Source organism: Seriola lalandi, unplaced genomic scaffold (genome assembly GCF_002814215.2).
Source record: "Seriola lalandi dorsalis isolate HSWRI2012SDOR001 ecotype SW California unplaced genomic scaffold, Sedor1 jcf7180002054982, whole genome shotgun sequence".
In the NCBI taxonomy this organism is placed as follows: Eukaryota; Metazoa; Chordata; class Actinopteri; order Carangiformes; family Carangidae; genus Seriola; species Seriola lalandi.
Window position 1 is genome coordinate 670,835 of NW_019525531.1, and position 14,818 is coordinate 685,652.

The 14,818-nt window shown below is 39.9% G+C and overlaps 2 protein-coding genes across 2 annotated transcripts in view; both read left to right on the top strand.

Moving 5' to 3' along the window:
• The window catches only part of LOC147817257 (tripartite motif-containing protein 16-like), a 2,077-nt gene extending 183 nt beyond the window's left edge, over positions 1 to 1,894 (top strand). The window contains exon 2 of the mRNA XM_087171239.1: positions 7 to 1,894. Coding sequence (XP_087027365.1) covers positions 7 to 882 — 876 coding nt within the window. The 3' untranslated portion in view covers positions 883 to 1,894. The remainder of the gene's footprint in view (positions 1 to 6) is intronic.
• A 153-nt stretch (positions 1,895 to 2,047) lies between these two features.
• znf622 (zinc finger protein 622) lies at positions 2,048 to 10,165 on the top strand. The gene is made up of 7 exons (XM_023396686.2): positions 2,048 to 2,169; positions 3,527 to 4,109; positions 4,748 to 5,041; positions 6,196 to 6,358; positions 6,491 to 6,606; positions 7,654 to 7,797; positions 9,419 to 10,165. Exons 2-7 carry the CDS (start codon positions 3,533 to 3,535, stop codon positions 9,550 to 9,552), a joined length of 1,428 nt encoding a protein of 475 aa, XP_023252454.1. The 5' UTR covers positions 2,048 to 2,169; positions 3,527 to 3,532; the 3' UTR covers positions 9,553 to 10,165.
• Positions 10,166 to 14,818: the final 4,653 nt, after the last annotated feature.

A 14,818-nucleotide genomic window follows, 5' to 3' on the forward strand; every position in this document is an offset into this window, starting at 1 on the left:
AAAACTGAAGTGAGTCGAGTCAAAGAGCTTCAGGAGAAGCTGGAGCAGGAGATCACTGAGCTGAAGAGGAAAGACGCTGAGCTGAAGCAGCTCTCACACACAGAGGATCACAACCAGTTTCTACACAACTACCCCTCACTGTCACGACTCAGTGAATCTACAGACTCATCCAGCATCAATATCCGTCCTCTGAGCTACTTTGAGGACGTGACAGCAGCTGTGTCAGAGCTCAGAGATAAACTACAGGACATTCTGAGAGACACATGGACAAACATCTCACTGACAGTGATTGATGTGGATGTTTCACTGTCACAAACAGAGCCCAGGACCCGAGCTGGATTTTTAAAATATTCACAGGAAATCACACTGGATCCAAACACAGCACACACACGTCTGTTATTATCTGAGGGAAACAGAAAAGCAACATTAATGAGAAAAAAACAGTCTTATTCAAGTCACCCAGACAGATTCACTACATATATGCAAGTCCTGAGTAGAGAGAGTCTGACTGGACATTGTTACTGGGAGGTGGAGTGGAGAGGAGGAGGAGTTAATTTAGCAATTGCATATAAGAATATCAGCAGAGCAGGGAGCTCGAATGAATGTGTATTTGGAAACAATGACAAATCTTGGACGTTAAGTTGTAACCAAAGCAGTTATTCATTTTTGTACAACAACATCAGAACTCCAGTCTCAGGTCCTCGGTCCTCCAGAGTAGGAGTGTACCTGGATCACAGAGCAGGTATTCTTTCCTTCTACAGCGTCTCTGAAACCATGACTCTCCTCCACAGAGTCCAGACCACATTCACTCAGCCTCTCTATGCTGGACTTTGGCTTCCATGGAATAATGAAGACACAGCTGAGTTGTATAAACTCAAATAGGCAAAGGTCATTCAGCTTTTTTCACTAAAACAGGTTTGTCATAGAGAAATGAGCAGAGTTTTCTTTCACTTGATGCTTCAAAACTGGAAAAATGTTCAGAACTCATTTGGGCAAGTTTTAGAGTGAAGGAGTTTAGTTGAGTCCTGTGTGGTTGTGGACTTGAGGTGGTTTCATGTGCTGTGATGTTGATTTACATGAAGATGAAACTTCAGAATGATGCTGTCATGTTGGTTCAGCATTTAGCTCTGTCTTTTTGCAGTTTTATTCCAGAGCTCATTAAAACTTGTTGTGAATCCTTTTGTCTGAGGTTTAATCTCTTGACCCACAAAACAACCTGCTGTTCACAAGATTTTTTGTCATTAATGCTGAAGTGACGACCAAGAAAAGCATCCAAAACAGTTGCATTCACATGAACTCAGAAATATTGACAGGACAAATGATTAAAGTGATGAATGACTCTTTCATTGCACATATGGTCAACTATGAGACAAACCGTTTGAAAGTTTGTTGTTATGAAAATCTATTAACTGATGTTTTCACTGTAGTGCAGAGATTGTATGGTTCCCCTGTGAAATGTATCTAAAAAGTTTTAGAGCCTCCAGTTTATCATCAAAAGTACATCTTCTTCATCATAAGCACGAGCTTGTTTGTTTTTGGAGAGGCACATTTTTTACACTTGCCACATGGTAGAGAGATTTGACAAAATAAATGAAATACTTAATGTTTTTATTTTGAAATAACAAATAATAACTGCAAACAGATTTAATGACAATAAGAAGTAGTATTTAGTATAGCAATTTAATATTGCATTTGTGTGTATTTTTGTGTGTGTGTGAATTATAACAAATTGTTGCAAATTCTAATTTTGTAGCCAGTGTGGCAGCCTAGATTAAGGGTTTCTTTACCCACATTACACCTTCATTTCTCATTTAATTCCACGTGTGGTTTTTAACCATGGAGAGAGTTTGGGTTTTATTATTGTCTTCAACCAATAAACTGGAGCTTAAATCAACAGTAACGTCTATTTATTTCCAGAATATGAGTCTCTGTTACGCTGAATCATCCACAGACCACAGATTATAAAACTGGTAAACTCACTCTGGTGCACTAGGTGGCGGTAATGCGCCTAAAACGCTGCTTAACAACCGCCTGGAAACGTCATGAAGAAGACGTTCAGCGTGAATTTATCCTCGTGTGGTAGTTCGTGTACGGCTGTGAGGCAGGGGCTCACTTACTGAAAAAGAGGTTAAAAACACGTTTTTTCGGGGGAGTCACCTCACTTAAGAAGTAAGTAAATGTCACCTGTTGTGGTCTCCATTTGTCACTATTATAGTTGTCATGAGTGTTTGTTATTTGAGCTGTTATTAGCAAATGTTTACGCTAAAATGCTTAAAGTTTGGCTAGCAAGATGCTAGCCGACTTTCCTTAGTATGGTTTGATTCGGATCGACGGAGCGCCACAATTTAGCAGCTCATGTTTAGTTAATTGAAAATGAATTCAGTTACATTTGGCATCCTTAGGTATCACTTTCGATTTGTTTCATAACTCTCTGACTTGATTTGACAGCTGGCTAAAGTATTATGTGGCTAGGTAGGCTATGCTAACCCACCTTACACAAGTTTAACGTCCATTAAATTGATGTTATGAAACAGTCACCAGACAAACTGACATAATAGTTGAAGAATAATGTCTCATCTGCTTAGCTCAGGTATTTCAAGGTTAGCAATAGTTCTGTAGTTATTGCGCTTTGTTCCATTGCTTTAATTTTAAACAACACACATTTAGTATTTAGTTTATTTCAGGTACAGCTACCTAAAATTAGCACCGTGTAATACACCAGTCCTGTGTTGAAGCCTAACATTATGGAAGAAGGTTTTAATGTTCAGTTTTTGTTGTTAGAGATGTTAATTGAACTTGATGATTAATTTGGATGCTGCAATGTGTGGTACTGTTGAGCTTTTTTTATATTACACTGAATATTTTTTATCTGAGCATTAAAGGCACCTGACCTATATATGTACAGGTGCAACTAATGTTATATTTTATCTTTATTAAACTAATGATTTTCTTCAGTAAGCAATTAATCGCTGGGTCTAGAATAATCCAGGAAAATGTGACCTATGACGAACAGTTTAACGTTTCACACAATAGTTGATGAATAACATTCATTTCAGTTACACTTTTTAATAAATGCTATTATACCATATAGATGTACATATGAAATATATACATATACGAATTAATTTCAATAATGTGATCTTTTTCTATTTGATTGCACATTGTCTTCTTCCACGAGACTATATAATTCTAAAAACTTTACTAAAATACTGATGTGCCCATAATTAGTATACCTAATTTACCAGCTGCCTGGAACAACTAATCAAAGGCCATGTTACGTTTTGCCAGTGGTTTTGTTGGCAGGGTAAACAGAGCTGAAATTATTAGCAGATTAATCAGTTATCAAATTGTTAGATAATTACCAGGCACCTGCTTTTGATAATTAATCAATTGTCAGTCATATTCAAAGCAAAAATACTGATAATTCTCTGCTTCCAGCCTCTCAAATGTGATGATTTGCTGCTGCTATTGTCATTTATGACGGGGAGTTGTATTTCTTTCTTAACTTTTCCTCCCTTATTTTCAGGTTGTCATGTCCTCCTACACTTGCATCAGCTGCCGAGTGGCTTTTGCAGATGGTGATGTGCAGCGAGCGCACTATAAAACCGACTGGCACCGCTACAACCTGAAGCGCAAGGTGGCTGACATGCCACCTGTCACTGCTGAAAACTTCCAGGAGCGTGTCCTTGCACAGAGGGCAGCTGCCGAACAGCATCTGAATGACGCAACGGTCACAGAGGGCTGCGCCGTCTGCAACAAGAAGTTCTCCAGCGCCAATGCCTTCCAGAACCACCTGCAGTCCCACAAACACCAGCAGGCCGAGAAGCAGGCCCTGCTGGCCGCCCAGAGGAAAGTGGAGAAGATGAACGAGAAGAACCTGGAAAAAGGACTCGGTGATGAGAAGGTGGATCACGATGCCAGGAATGAGGCCCTGCAGCAAGCCTTGAAAGAGCAGCAGAGACCGAGCCTGGCCAAGCAAGGGACGGCCCAGACGTCGCAAGGGGCGACGAAGCAGAGGACAGACAGGCTGGACAAACCTCCCCGGATGATGTGGCTGGAGGAGCAAGCCAAGAGGCGAGAGAGAGGAGAGGGAGCCACAGCTGAGGAAGGTAAGGAGGAGAAATGAAACCACTGTTGACATAATTATTGTGACCTTTTTTAATTACAAATCAAACCTGCCTGTTCTGTAGTGCCAAACCCCAAATACATTGGTTCCTACCTATGGCATCAGTCTTGACAAATGACTCTAAAATATACAGTTCAATAGGGAACGCTGCCACCTGCTGGTGGTAAGTAACTGCACCTCACATTTTTGGATTCTCTGCTACACTTCAGCTGTGGTTCAAATTGGACAAAAATCCACAAACTGACCTAAGTGATCCACAAATATGCTAAACTCGTTTCAAATGTTCAAGTGGATCCACAAAAGTGTAATATTTACAGAGTAACTGCTAATTTGCAAATCGCTCAGTTTTTTTTTGTGGATATGACTTAAAACAACACAAAAAAAAAATGCATGTTTGTGTATTGTGAAACGATTGTGGACTATGGCGCAAATTTGTGGATTGTCCTCTGAGGACTTACAAATTAAAACTTCAATACATTTCATTCAATACATTACATCTAATCAGGGTAAATAAACTCCCATCAGTTTAAGATAAATGTAGAGAAGGTCATGTTGTTCTAGTTTAATTTACACATCTTCATTAGTTTGTGGTGTTAAAATGATCCCATTAAAATCTTCCAGAAGAGTGGGAGGATGTTGATGATGAGGACGATGATGATGATGATGAGATGGAGGAGGAGGAGGAGGAGGACGAAGAAGAAGAGACGATGGATCAGGAGGAAGGAGACTCTGCGTCGCTGTCTGACCCCCACCCAGCTGCTCTGCCGGGCTCCATCCCTGTCACCAACTGCCTGTTCTGCCCCCACCACTCAAAGTCGCTCATGAAGAACGTCGCCCACATGACCAAAGTTCACAGCTTCTTCCTCCCCGACGCGGAGTTCCTCGTCGACCTCAAGGGCCTCATCCGTTACCTGGGTGAGTTTGGAGTGTGGATGTGAGGTAACTGCAGGTGGCGTTCAGGGAGATAATAGCTGAACAGTGTGAAGGGTCAGGACTTTAAACTGTCAGTGTCTGGATGAGTGATGTTCACTCATCTAGATCTGAACAGTGATCTGCAGTAGTCAAGTGGGAGTTTAGTGTTGAGAAGGAAAATAAAGCAGGGACTAATGAGCGGAGGAAATACTCCCACTTCAGTGTCTTAATGCTGATGATAAGATGGTTTTTCCATTCCTAAATACAGCCGGCTTTAAAGTTTGTATTCCTTTTTAAGTCAAGCCAAAACAGCTGCCAGTTATTCTTTGTAATGAAGGTTTCATAGTCATGTTGTTGGTCTCAGCAGGTTTTTGGCTGGACCGCAGCAGCAGGACCAGCCCTAGAATCGCGAATGTCACTGACTTTCTGACTGACTGACTTAGTGATGATATTTCCACCACTGTTCAGCTCAGTCTCAGTCATTCATTTATGTGTTTGGTGATTTTTTCAGGTGACGTTGCAGTTATAAAAAATCAGGATTTGACCATAGGTGGTCCAGACATATACTAGGTTTTGACCTAGTCTCGTTATCAGTGTTCTGTGTTTGATTGTCGTAGCTGTTGTACCATGCTACAAGTTCCTATGCCACAGAAACATAGACACAGAAATGTTGTTCCTCATGGACTCCAGTGCAGCATAGAGACAGATTTACAAACACCGCCATCCATTATTTCCCCCGAGGGGATAAATCCTTCCGTCCTTCCGTCCGTCCATCCGTCCGTCGTAAGAGTGAGCTCTCTTATATCATCAGCAGCAACTAGCGAGGTCCAGTGTTTTCTCCTCCTGAATGTAGAATTCATCGGTAGCTGCTTTTGATGTGAGCACTCAACTTAGAATTCATCTAGAGAGGCTGAGGATGTTAATATTTCATATATATGGGAAAGCATTATACTGTAAAGAAATCTTGCGACAGAATAATGAGAACACTTACAGGCTGATTGAACCAGTCACTCTGCCTCAAGTGAACTTGATCTTTCCAGATGTCAGATTAAGGATTTTCCCAGACAAACTAAACCCTTACCCTGTGTGCAAAAGATGCTTATTGGTGCTTTTGTTGTTGCATATGATCTAATTATTATTTTTTTTTCTTGTTACAGGAGAAAAAGTCGGCGCCGGGAACGTGTGTCTATGGTGTAACGAGAAGGGCCGTTCATTTTACTCGACAGAAGCAGTGCAGAGTCACATGACAGACAAAAGCCACTGTAAACTCTTCACAGACGGAGACGCTGCCCTGGAGTTTGCAGACTTCTACGACTTCAGGTAATATAGTCATTTTTAACTAATTAATAATCTGTGATCTGCTGAAACCTGTATAGTGACACATGGGGACGGATGAAATATGTCTCCTGTCATTCTGGCTCACACACATTTGTTTTTGTTTTTTGCCCTCAGGAGCAGTTACCCTGACAGAAATGAGGGAGAGGATTCTGAAATGAAGGAGGAAGAGCTGCCCGACGACAAGAACCTGGAGTACGACGACGAAACACTGGAGCTGACTCTGCCGTCAGGTGACTTAACTACAAAATCAGTTTTCAGAATGAGCAAATGTCAATAGTGGATCATAAGTGACCAGAAGTACAGAATGTAAGTCTCTTATGCAGGTCTAAAAAGTGTGTGAAAAAATCAGCAGTTTGGGATAATTTGATAAACTCAAAGTGCAATTAGTGATTTTTAAAATAAAATCAATCATCTGCAGGGCTGCACAAAAATACCAATCAGTTTCTGGTTGCAACTTCCCTAAAGTGAGATTTGTTGCTTTTCTGTATCAAATCATTATAAATTGAATATTTTGGGGATTTTGGACCACTCAGTCATTCAAACACAAACAATGTGAAGACATGAGAAATGGTGACGGAAAAGTTTGACTATATTCTGACTTTTTATTAACTATATAATGAATGAATGAATATAAACTCAATAAATTTGCAGATCATATAATCAGTGATTGTAAATTGCCCTAAATCCAGAAGTATTCTGCAGTTTTGTAGACATGAAATATCTTAGACGAAAAGATGGATCATCCTTTTTAACCAGGAGAATGGCATTGCCTTGTTCATTTTAAAACCAGGGAGCAAAAGTGTCTTTACCTTTTCATCTTTCTGATGTCAAAACACCTCCAACTTAACATGTCCTACCTACACTATGTTCAGTCTAAACTCAGCTACACCAGCTTAGAATAACAGGCATTTTACAAATGAAAAAATGTCTCATTTTATTTGAAGATTAAATACCTCTTGTTCTTGCTGAAATAAATTTTGTTATAATTGGACTAAACCGCCACTTTCTGTTAACTGTGTTTGAATTGTGCTTGTTTGTCTGCAGATTTTACACGGTATGTTTACACGTACTCAGGTTACTCTAGAAAAAGAGACGAGAATCTCAGTGAGGTCATAAAATAATAATAAATAAACAATGGGGGGCACATTTGAAATGACTTGATCAGGTGCTGAATGACTGAAAAAAACTTTCCAGGTGTTTCTTTTGGGTCTGTGTGTGTGGCTTTATTGCCTGTTTGTGTTCATGCTGTAACACCTCTTTGCCGTGTGTTTCTGCAGGTGCTAAGATCGGCCACCGCTCCCTCATGAGGTACTACAAACAGCGATTTGGTACCGAGCGAGCGGTGGCACTCACCCACAACAGGAATGCTGTGGGCAGAGTCCTCCGGCAGTACAGAGCCCTGGGCTGGGGAGGAGATGGAGGTAAGACTTTGGAGTCATTTGTTTTTATATTTAACATAAAGAAATTGAATGAGGTTTTGTCGTCTCCTGAACATTCAAACCCAATTTCTTTCCTCATAGTTTTCTCATTTACTGAACTTCGTCATCATTCACATTTCCCACTTGTGAAACAGTATAATCAGAAGTACAGGTTTTATATTATATTTGAATATTGTCTATAAAATATAAATGTTTATGTAACCCGCCAAGAAGAAACTCATGCTCAGATTAAAAAAAAAAAAAAAGCGTAAAGTAGTGAAAGTTGTCTGTTATAAAAGCATTTAAAAATGATGAGTCTGAACAGGAGATTAAAAATATTTATGAGTTAACTTCAGAATCTAGATGACCTTTATTAACCACATATGTAGTGGAGATTGTTCATTGTCACATGACTCCCTAAATGTCCATTTTTTTCTGGTGGTTAAAATGACACGTAATTATCATCTGTCAGGTTATTTGTGCTCTATATTTAAAAAGGCCAATGGCAGAAGTATTCATTATAACTAAGACAGATCTTTTTGGGGCTGGAGGGGAAGTGGTGGTTTGACACAGGCCTTTCTTTTTTACATCCTCCATCCTCATTTAAAAGTAAATGTATTCTCTCTGTATCCTGTTTGAGGTTTAGTTGCTTTTATTAGACGATGCTACTAAAGAACGTAGTAATAATTACTTTGTTCTTGCTACAAATACTACAAGGCAGCCATCATGTCAAATGTACTTACCTGGGTGTCCCTGCCATGGAGACGTTAAGAAAACCTCCATAACTTTGTGTTTTACCAGTGGTTCAGCTCCATAGAAAGAAAAGACAGTAGAAACTTTTTCATATGAAACTCAAGCACATTTGGTGCAGAGCTGAATTTCCTCAGTTTGTGTGATTCTGACCCTGCAGTATTGCCTCACCCCAGTTTTGATTTATTGTGTTTACTTAAGAGTTTGGGGGAATGAAGAATCTCTTATCACTTCTCAGTAGTCGGACTCTTACAGTCGTTGTCAGCTTTTGGCCCAGGGAGCTCAGTTTCTTCACTTATGTTGTCGTCTTCGCTGTGTTTTGATGATGTGAGTGCAAACTTTAATTCTGTTCCGTTTTGTGCAGACGGCGTTTTTTTGGCACTTGGGGTTTATTTATGATGCTATTTCTTTTTATCAGTTCCACCAGCTTCCTCTTTCACCCTTTTTTTTTCTTGTGTGGCTTAGTAGGTAGAGAGACACTGTCACTACCAGGGCTTAGCGATTTCCTTCCCCTGTTTCACATGAGGGCACTCACGGAGAATATGCACATGTCCTGGAAAATCTGGAATTCCTAATTTCATCTTTCAGGTCAAGACAAAGTCCTGGAAAATGATAAAATAGACCAAACCAACAAAGATTTTATTTAATGAACAGACTTTGTTTTATTTTTGTCAGATGTTTGAGAGTAGAGCTCTGTTCAGGCACAAATATATACACACATTTTATTTGCACACACCTTGTTTGCTGAGACGGGTGTTGAATGGGCTCCCCATCCTGTTTGCTTTTCATTATTCCCATAAGAACTGCTCCTGAACAACACAGTAACACACCATATGTACATGCATGCTGTCCTTCCTTTCTCTCTGTCTTTTAGGCAACGGCTCCTTCCATCAGAAACAGAGAGACATGCAGTACGTACAGATGATGAAGTCAAAATGGATGCTGAAGATGGGCATGAGCCACAACGCCACCAAGCAGAAGCACTTCAGAGCCCAAGTGATGTTCTAAACTGGGTCTGGAGTGAAACGTGGTGTGAAGTGGGACATGGACTGGTCACATCTCTGCTGTTTTCCAGCCAACAGGACAGAATCAAGTACAGCTACAAGAGTTGTGGTTTCTTCTTGTACTGTGATATCAAACCTAGCGATCACCTCATATCAGTAATCTCATGTTGTGTTTGAAGTAAATGCAGCCTTGGTGAGTAGAGGTTCGATAACTGCAGTAAAGACCCTGACTGGTAGAAATCTTTAGCAACTTTACTTCTAAGAATTCATATATGAATTCTTGCATATGAGCAGTTACAAATTTCCATCTTTCATACATCTCTGTGAACAGTAAATCTGCTTGAAATTGACTTGTGATAGGAATCCAGTTGGAAACTGACATTTCATTAACTTAACTGTAAAAATAACCGCTTAGGTGGAGATCAAGGGCACGAGTCACATTTACAAGATTATTTTGAAATTATATGGATCATATAAAACCTACACTCTATCAATATTAAGGAGGTGAATTTGCCCTTTGGACTCTTCACACTTTTTATGGACTAATGACAGGATTTCATCTTTACGATTCACCATGCTCTTAATACATCCAACTAAATAAATGTGTTTTATATTTATTGGATTTTTGTTTTCAGTGCTGAAACTCTGCAGCTACAAACGGTGTCCCTGCAAATCAAGTGTCCCATAAATTGATGGTTGCTCCCGCTTCCGGCTGATGAGCAGAATCAAGTTATAATAGGTGTTTTCCAAACTGAAACACCAGGAAGAAAATCTAACGGGTGAAAGAAGCTTTTCTTGGATCATTAGAACAAATTACAGCAAAGAAATAACAAATACGTTTGAGGTTTGGGGTTGAGGTTGAGTTTATTAGCCTATGTAACATTTAGCACATTGTTAGCCATGTGTTACTGTTACTATAGTATAGTAACATTAAGCTTATTGGGGACGCCGATAACAATTCTTTTTCATTAAACATCAGAAGACAGTGATAAATACTCGGCACACTATCGTTCAGCACCAGGTGGTGTCATAACATGTTTTGTTTGAAAAACAGCCCTGAAAATTATTCAATTTATTATTTCAGACAAAGAAAAACGGCAAATTTAAAAAGCTAGAGCCATTAGATTGTTACTTTTTTCTTCTTAAAAATGAAACAATCATCAAAATAGTTTTGTCAGTTGACTAATCATTGCAGCACTGAAGCATATTTGCATGGAAAAACTGCCATGCTAGCATGCTGTATTAGCATTAATTTCAAAGTACAGCTAATGCAGACAAGAACGCTGTCTTTGGTTTTAGAGGTATGCAGCTATGAATTGAAGTTCGGGTACAGAGATCCAGAACAACCAAACTTTAAAATCCTCCTAAATTTAGTGAAAGCACCATTTTTTTTCCTAATCTTGAATTACAAGGTTTTCAAAACTATATCCCACTCTGCTTCACAGTGAGAACTCTCACTTTTATTACATAGGTAAACATTTGGACTTGTCCACTGTTGTATTGCAACCTTTTACTAAAGAACAGGGTTTGATTTCATCTTCATCATGACTAGTTCTTTTCCGATACGTCAGACTTGATCAGCGGCTGCGGGCCTCATGCAGATGATGTCATCGAAAACTGATCGGGCTTTAGCAGGATGCTGACCCACCACACCAGCCCTTTAATGAGCTCAGCTACTCCATTTGTTTGTGGTCCTCCACTCTATCTTTGGCAGGCTCTCCACTTCCTTTTTGAATGCTAGGAGAGTGTTTGCGGCGCGATGGTTTCAGAGGTTTAGGGCGCTCTGCCCGTCCAGTACGCCACTGTTTGACAGAGTCGACAGGAAAAACGGAGAGGGGGAGGGGCTCTGCAGACAGGCCGACGGCGAGAAAGAGACTAATTGATCAGGACGACTGGGGGAGAGAACCAGGGCAAGTGGCGTAGAGGCATTAGCACTGTGGAAGTCATGGGAGGAGGTGATTCTTTTAAATAGCTCGACAATTCGACCGATACGAGTTTCAGAAGGCTGATACTGAGCATGCTGGACACAAGATGTTCATTTATTTCATTTGCTCACCCTCCATATTTATATTTTTGCCTTCAAATCTACTACAGCTTCAAGATATTTTTCAAATAAATTCAGTTAATGTTCAGTTAAAGACTAAATCTTCACATGGCTTAAGTGGTGGAAAGCAGCAGCTCCCTTAAAGCTCCTGTGAAGTTGCAGAAGGGAGGTTTTTAGCTTCAGCTGCTGGAAACTGGTTGGAGTGGAGCCATTTGAGTCATTAGAAGGGGGAGTCAATCAGGACGTGGTCAATGCTTAATTAATGCTTAAGTAATTTACTAAAGCTGTACACATCAGTTATAAGACAAACTGTTGGGTTGCCAGGTTGTGAAATATCTCTCCGGCTGGTGTCAATCCACACCAAACGACTGTTTGACCCCTGTGTTGATCTCCAGTTTTGGTGATGTAAGAAAATAGTGAAAAATACCTGTAATAATTTCCTGCTTCCCAGGGAAGTGTATTCATTTTGCTTTTGCTTTTATTGGACCAACAGTCCAAACTGTCAATTTACTATCATAAATGACAACACATCAAATACTCACATTTTGGAAGCTGGAATGAAGTTTGTCAGAAAAATGGATGGATTTATTGCCTGATTGTTGCAGCTATTTTCTGATGTACTAACATTTATAAGTAGGGACTTGTTATCTTATTAAAAAGTGAAAAGCACAACTCATTTTTATCAATGACTTTAGAAACATTGCTTACAGAAGTCAGCAAAGGGATTTTTCACAACCCAAAGGTTCTTGTTAATGACACATAACCGATGTACTGTAGAGCATAAGTTCATTTTGTATGTTGTATATAAGAAGAGTAAAACTGAATTCCTGTAATAGAGGTTTTTTAAATATGTATTACGTGAATGGGTGCCATACTATCAGACAGCAGGTAAAATCCAAAAGTAAATTCAGAGACAGTCCCAGCTCAGTCCCGCACCCCTCCTAAACAAAACCATGTTTTAGAAGCAGTTCACCCAGCCCTCCCTGCTCTCAGCACGATCCCATTCTCCCTCCGAGCCCTGGGGACCTGGTATTGATCGGTGCCTCGTAGGTAGTGATTGGACATGAGTGGATAATTTCCTTTGCTGCATTAGAGTCCATTACTGGCCCACTCCCCGGAAAGCGATAGACATCGCCCAAAAAAAAAAAAAAAAAAAAAACCAGAAGATTCTTCTTGGAAAAGCAGTCTCCTCCAACAAATGATTCACCAGCTCCTTGAACTTTATTATCAGGTCCATTTGGAGGTTGATAATGAAATATGGGGAAACAACAAAGCAGGTCATGGCAATAATTTTGACAATTTGAGTCCTTTTTGAAAGCCCAGACCAGTGGACAGTTCTGAGGGTGTCACATTTGTTCAAGAGACTGAGAAAAACATTAGTCCAGTTGGAATTAAAATCTTTTTAATCAGTTGTTTTCATGTTTTAATCAGAGCACAACTAATTGAGTCTTGAATGTCTTTCTCAGTTCACCTCAGGAAGGTTCGGTATACTCTGCAAATCATTACTCATTCATGCAGTCTAGGGATTTTGACTGGCAACTTTCCTATCATAAGATACATGAATAGTATACTTCATGAATATTAAGTGGCAATGCTTTTGGATATTTGGTCTCTACAAATGAAGTGGGACAGGAGCTGTCGATTGCAGAAAAGTGGGGGAATTGTATATGTGAAATATGGCAAATACAGGCACCCAGGGGTACAAAGAACACAAAAAAAAATGCTTGGATTGGCAACTAATTAAATAATAATTAGCGTGGATGATTATTTGTGTTATCACTGACCCATTTAGGACCCCCCCCCCTTTCTCATGCGTTATTGTAGATTTGGTTGTACCACCAGAAGTGGTTTTTCGAAGGGCTACGGATATTTGAAAGGTTTATTTTCTTCATGTGAAACATTTAAAATCACAGCACAGATGGAAGTGATGTCCCAGATTGTAACATGGTCTGCAGACTCAAGCTCAAATTATTTCTCTGTCTCTCCTTACCTATAATGAAAAGTTAATACAACAGCCCTGTTTCCTTTTAAAAACTCTACAGAGGTGGACGCTGCTCCAGTAAAGCTCATTAGACTAATATGTTGCAACTGCAACTTGAAGAATGTCTTACCTGATTGGGCTCTAGGAATAGCAGAATATTCAGCTATTGCTTTCCCTTCTACAGAATCTGTTATTTAGAAAGAGGAAGAAAAAGGTCTTTGAACCCTTTGGAATTACCTGGTTTTCTGGTCATGTGATGTAATCTTCATCCAAGTCACAAGTGTGGACAAACTTAAGCTAATATCACACAAACAATTCTAATTGTGTGTGTCTTTATTGAGCACAGCCACAGTGCTGGTGGAAAAAGTAAATGAACGCTTGGATTTAATAACTGGTTAATAACTTTGGCAGCAATAACCTCGACCCAGCTCTTCCAGTAGCTGCAGATCAGACCTGCTCAATGTTCAGGAGGAGTTTTGGACATTCATCCTCATAGAGCTGCTCCAGCTCAGACATATGTCTGGTGTGAGCAGCTCTCTTTCACTCGTTCCATATCATTTCTACTTGATCAAGGTCTGGGCTCTGAAGGGCCATTACTTCAATGTTTTGGGTAATTTTCCGGCTGCATCACCCAGCTTCTTCTCAGCCTCAGCAGGTAGACAGCCACCCTGACATTATCCTGGAAGAAACCTTGATAAACTTGATGTCGAGCTGTCCAGACCCAGAGGCAGCAAAGCCTCAAATCATGATTCTTCCTCCGCCCTGCTTCACCTCTGGGATGATATTTTCATGTTGGTATGTAGTGCCCTCTAACTGTATGTTCTTCCCAAACAATTCAACCTTAGTCACATCAGTCCATCAAACATTTACCCACTGGTATTGTCAATATTCAAGCTGTTCTCTGACAAACTTGAGGTACAGTGATGATTATTATTTTTATTTTTATTTTGCAGCGGCTTCCTCTGTAATAGCCTGCCATGGGCTCCATGCTCGATGATTTTGCAGAATGTCATTACGCAGGCAGGTTGAAGTATGGAGGAACCAGGAGGGAAAAGGAGGAGGTACGATATTAGGATTTTTTTATTTTTTTATTTTTTTTAAATCTCAAAACCAAGTAAATTGTGAACCACTAGAAAATGCTTTTGAGTTTACTTTTCAATGTGTTGTTTGCTAATGAGTCTTGAGGTAATTTTGTCTTACTATTAAAGCTTGCTAGCTCGTTAAGACAGCAGATAACAGCAGTGT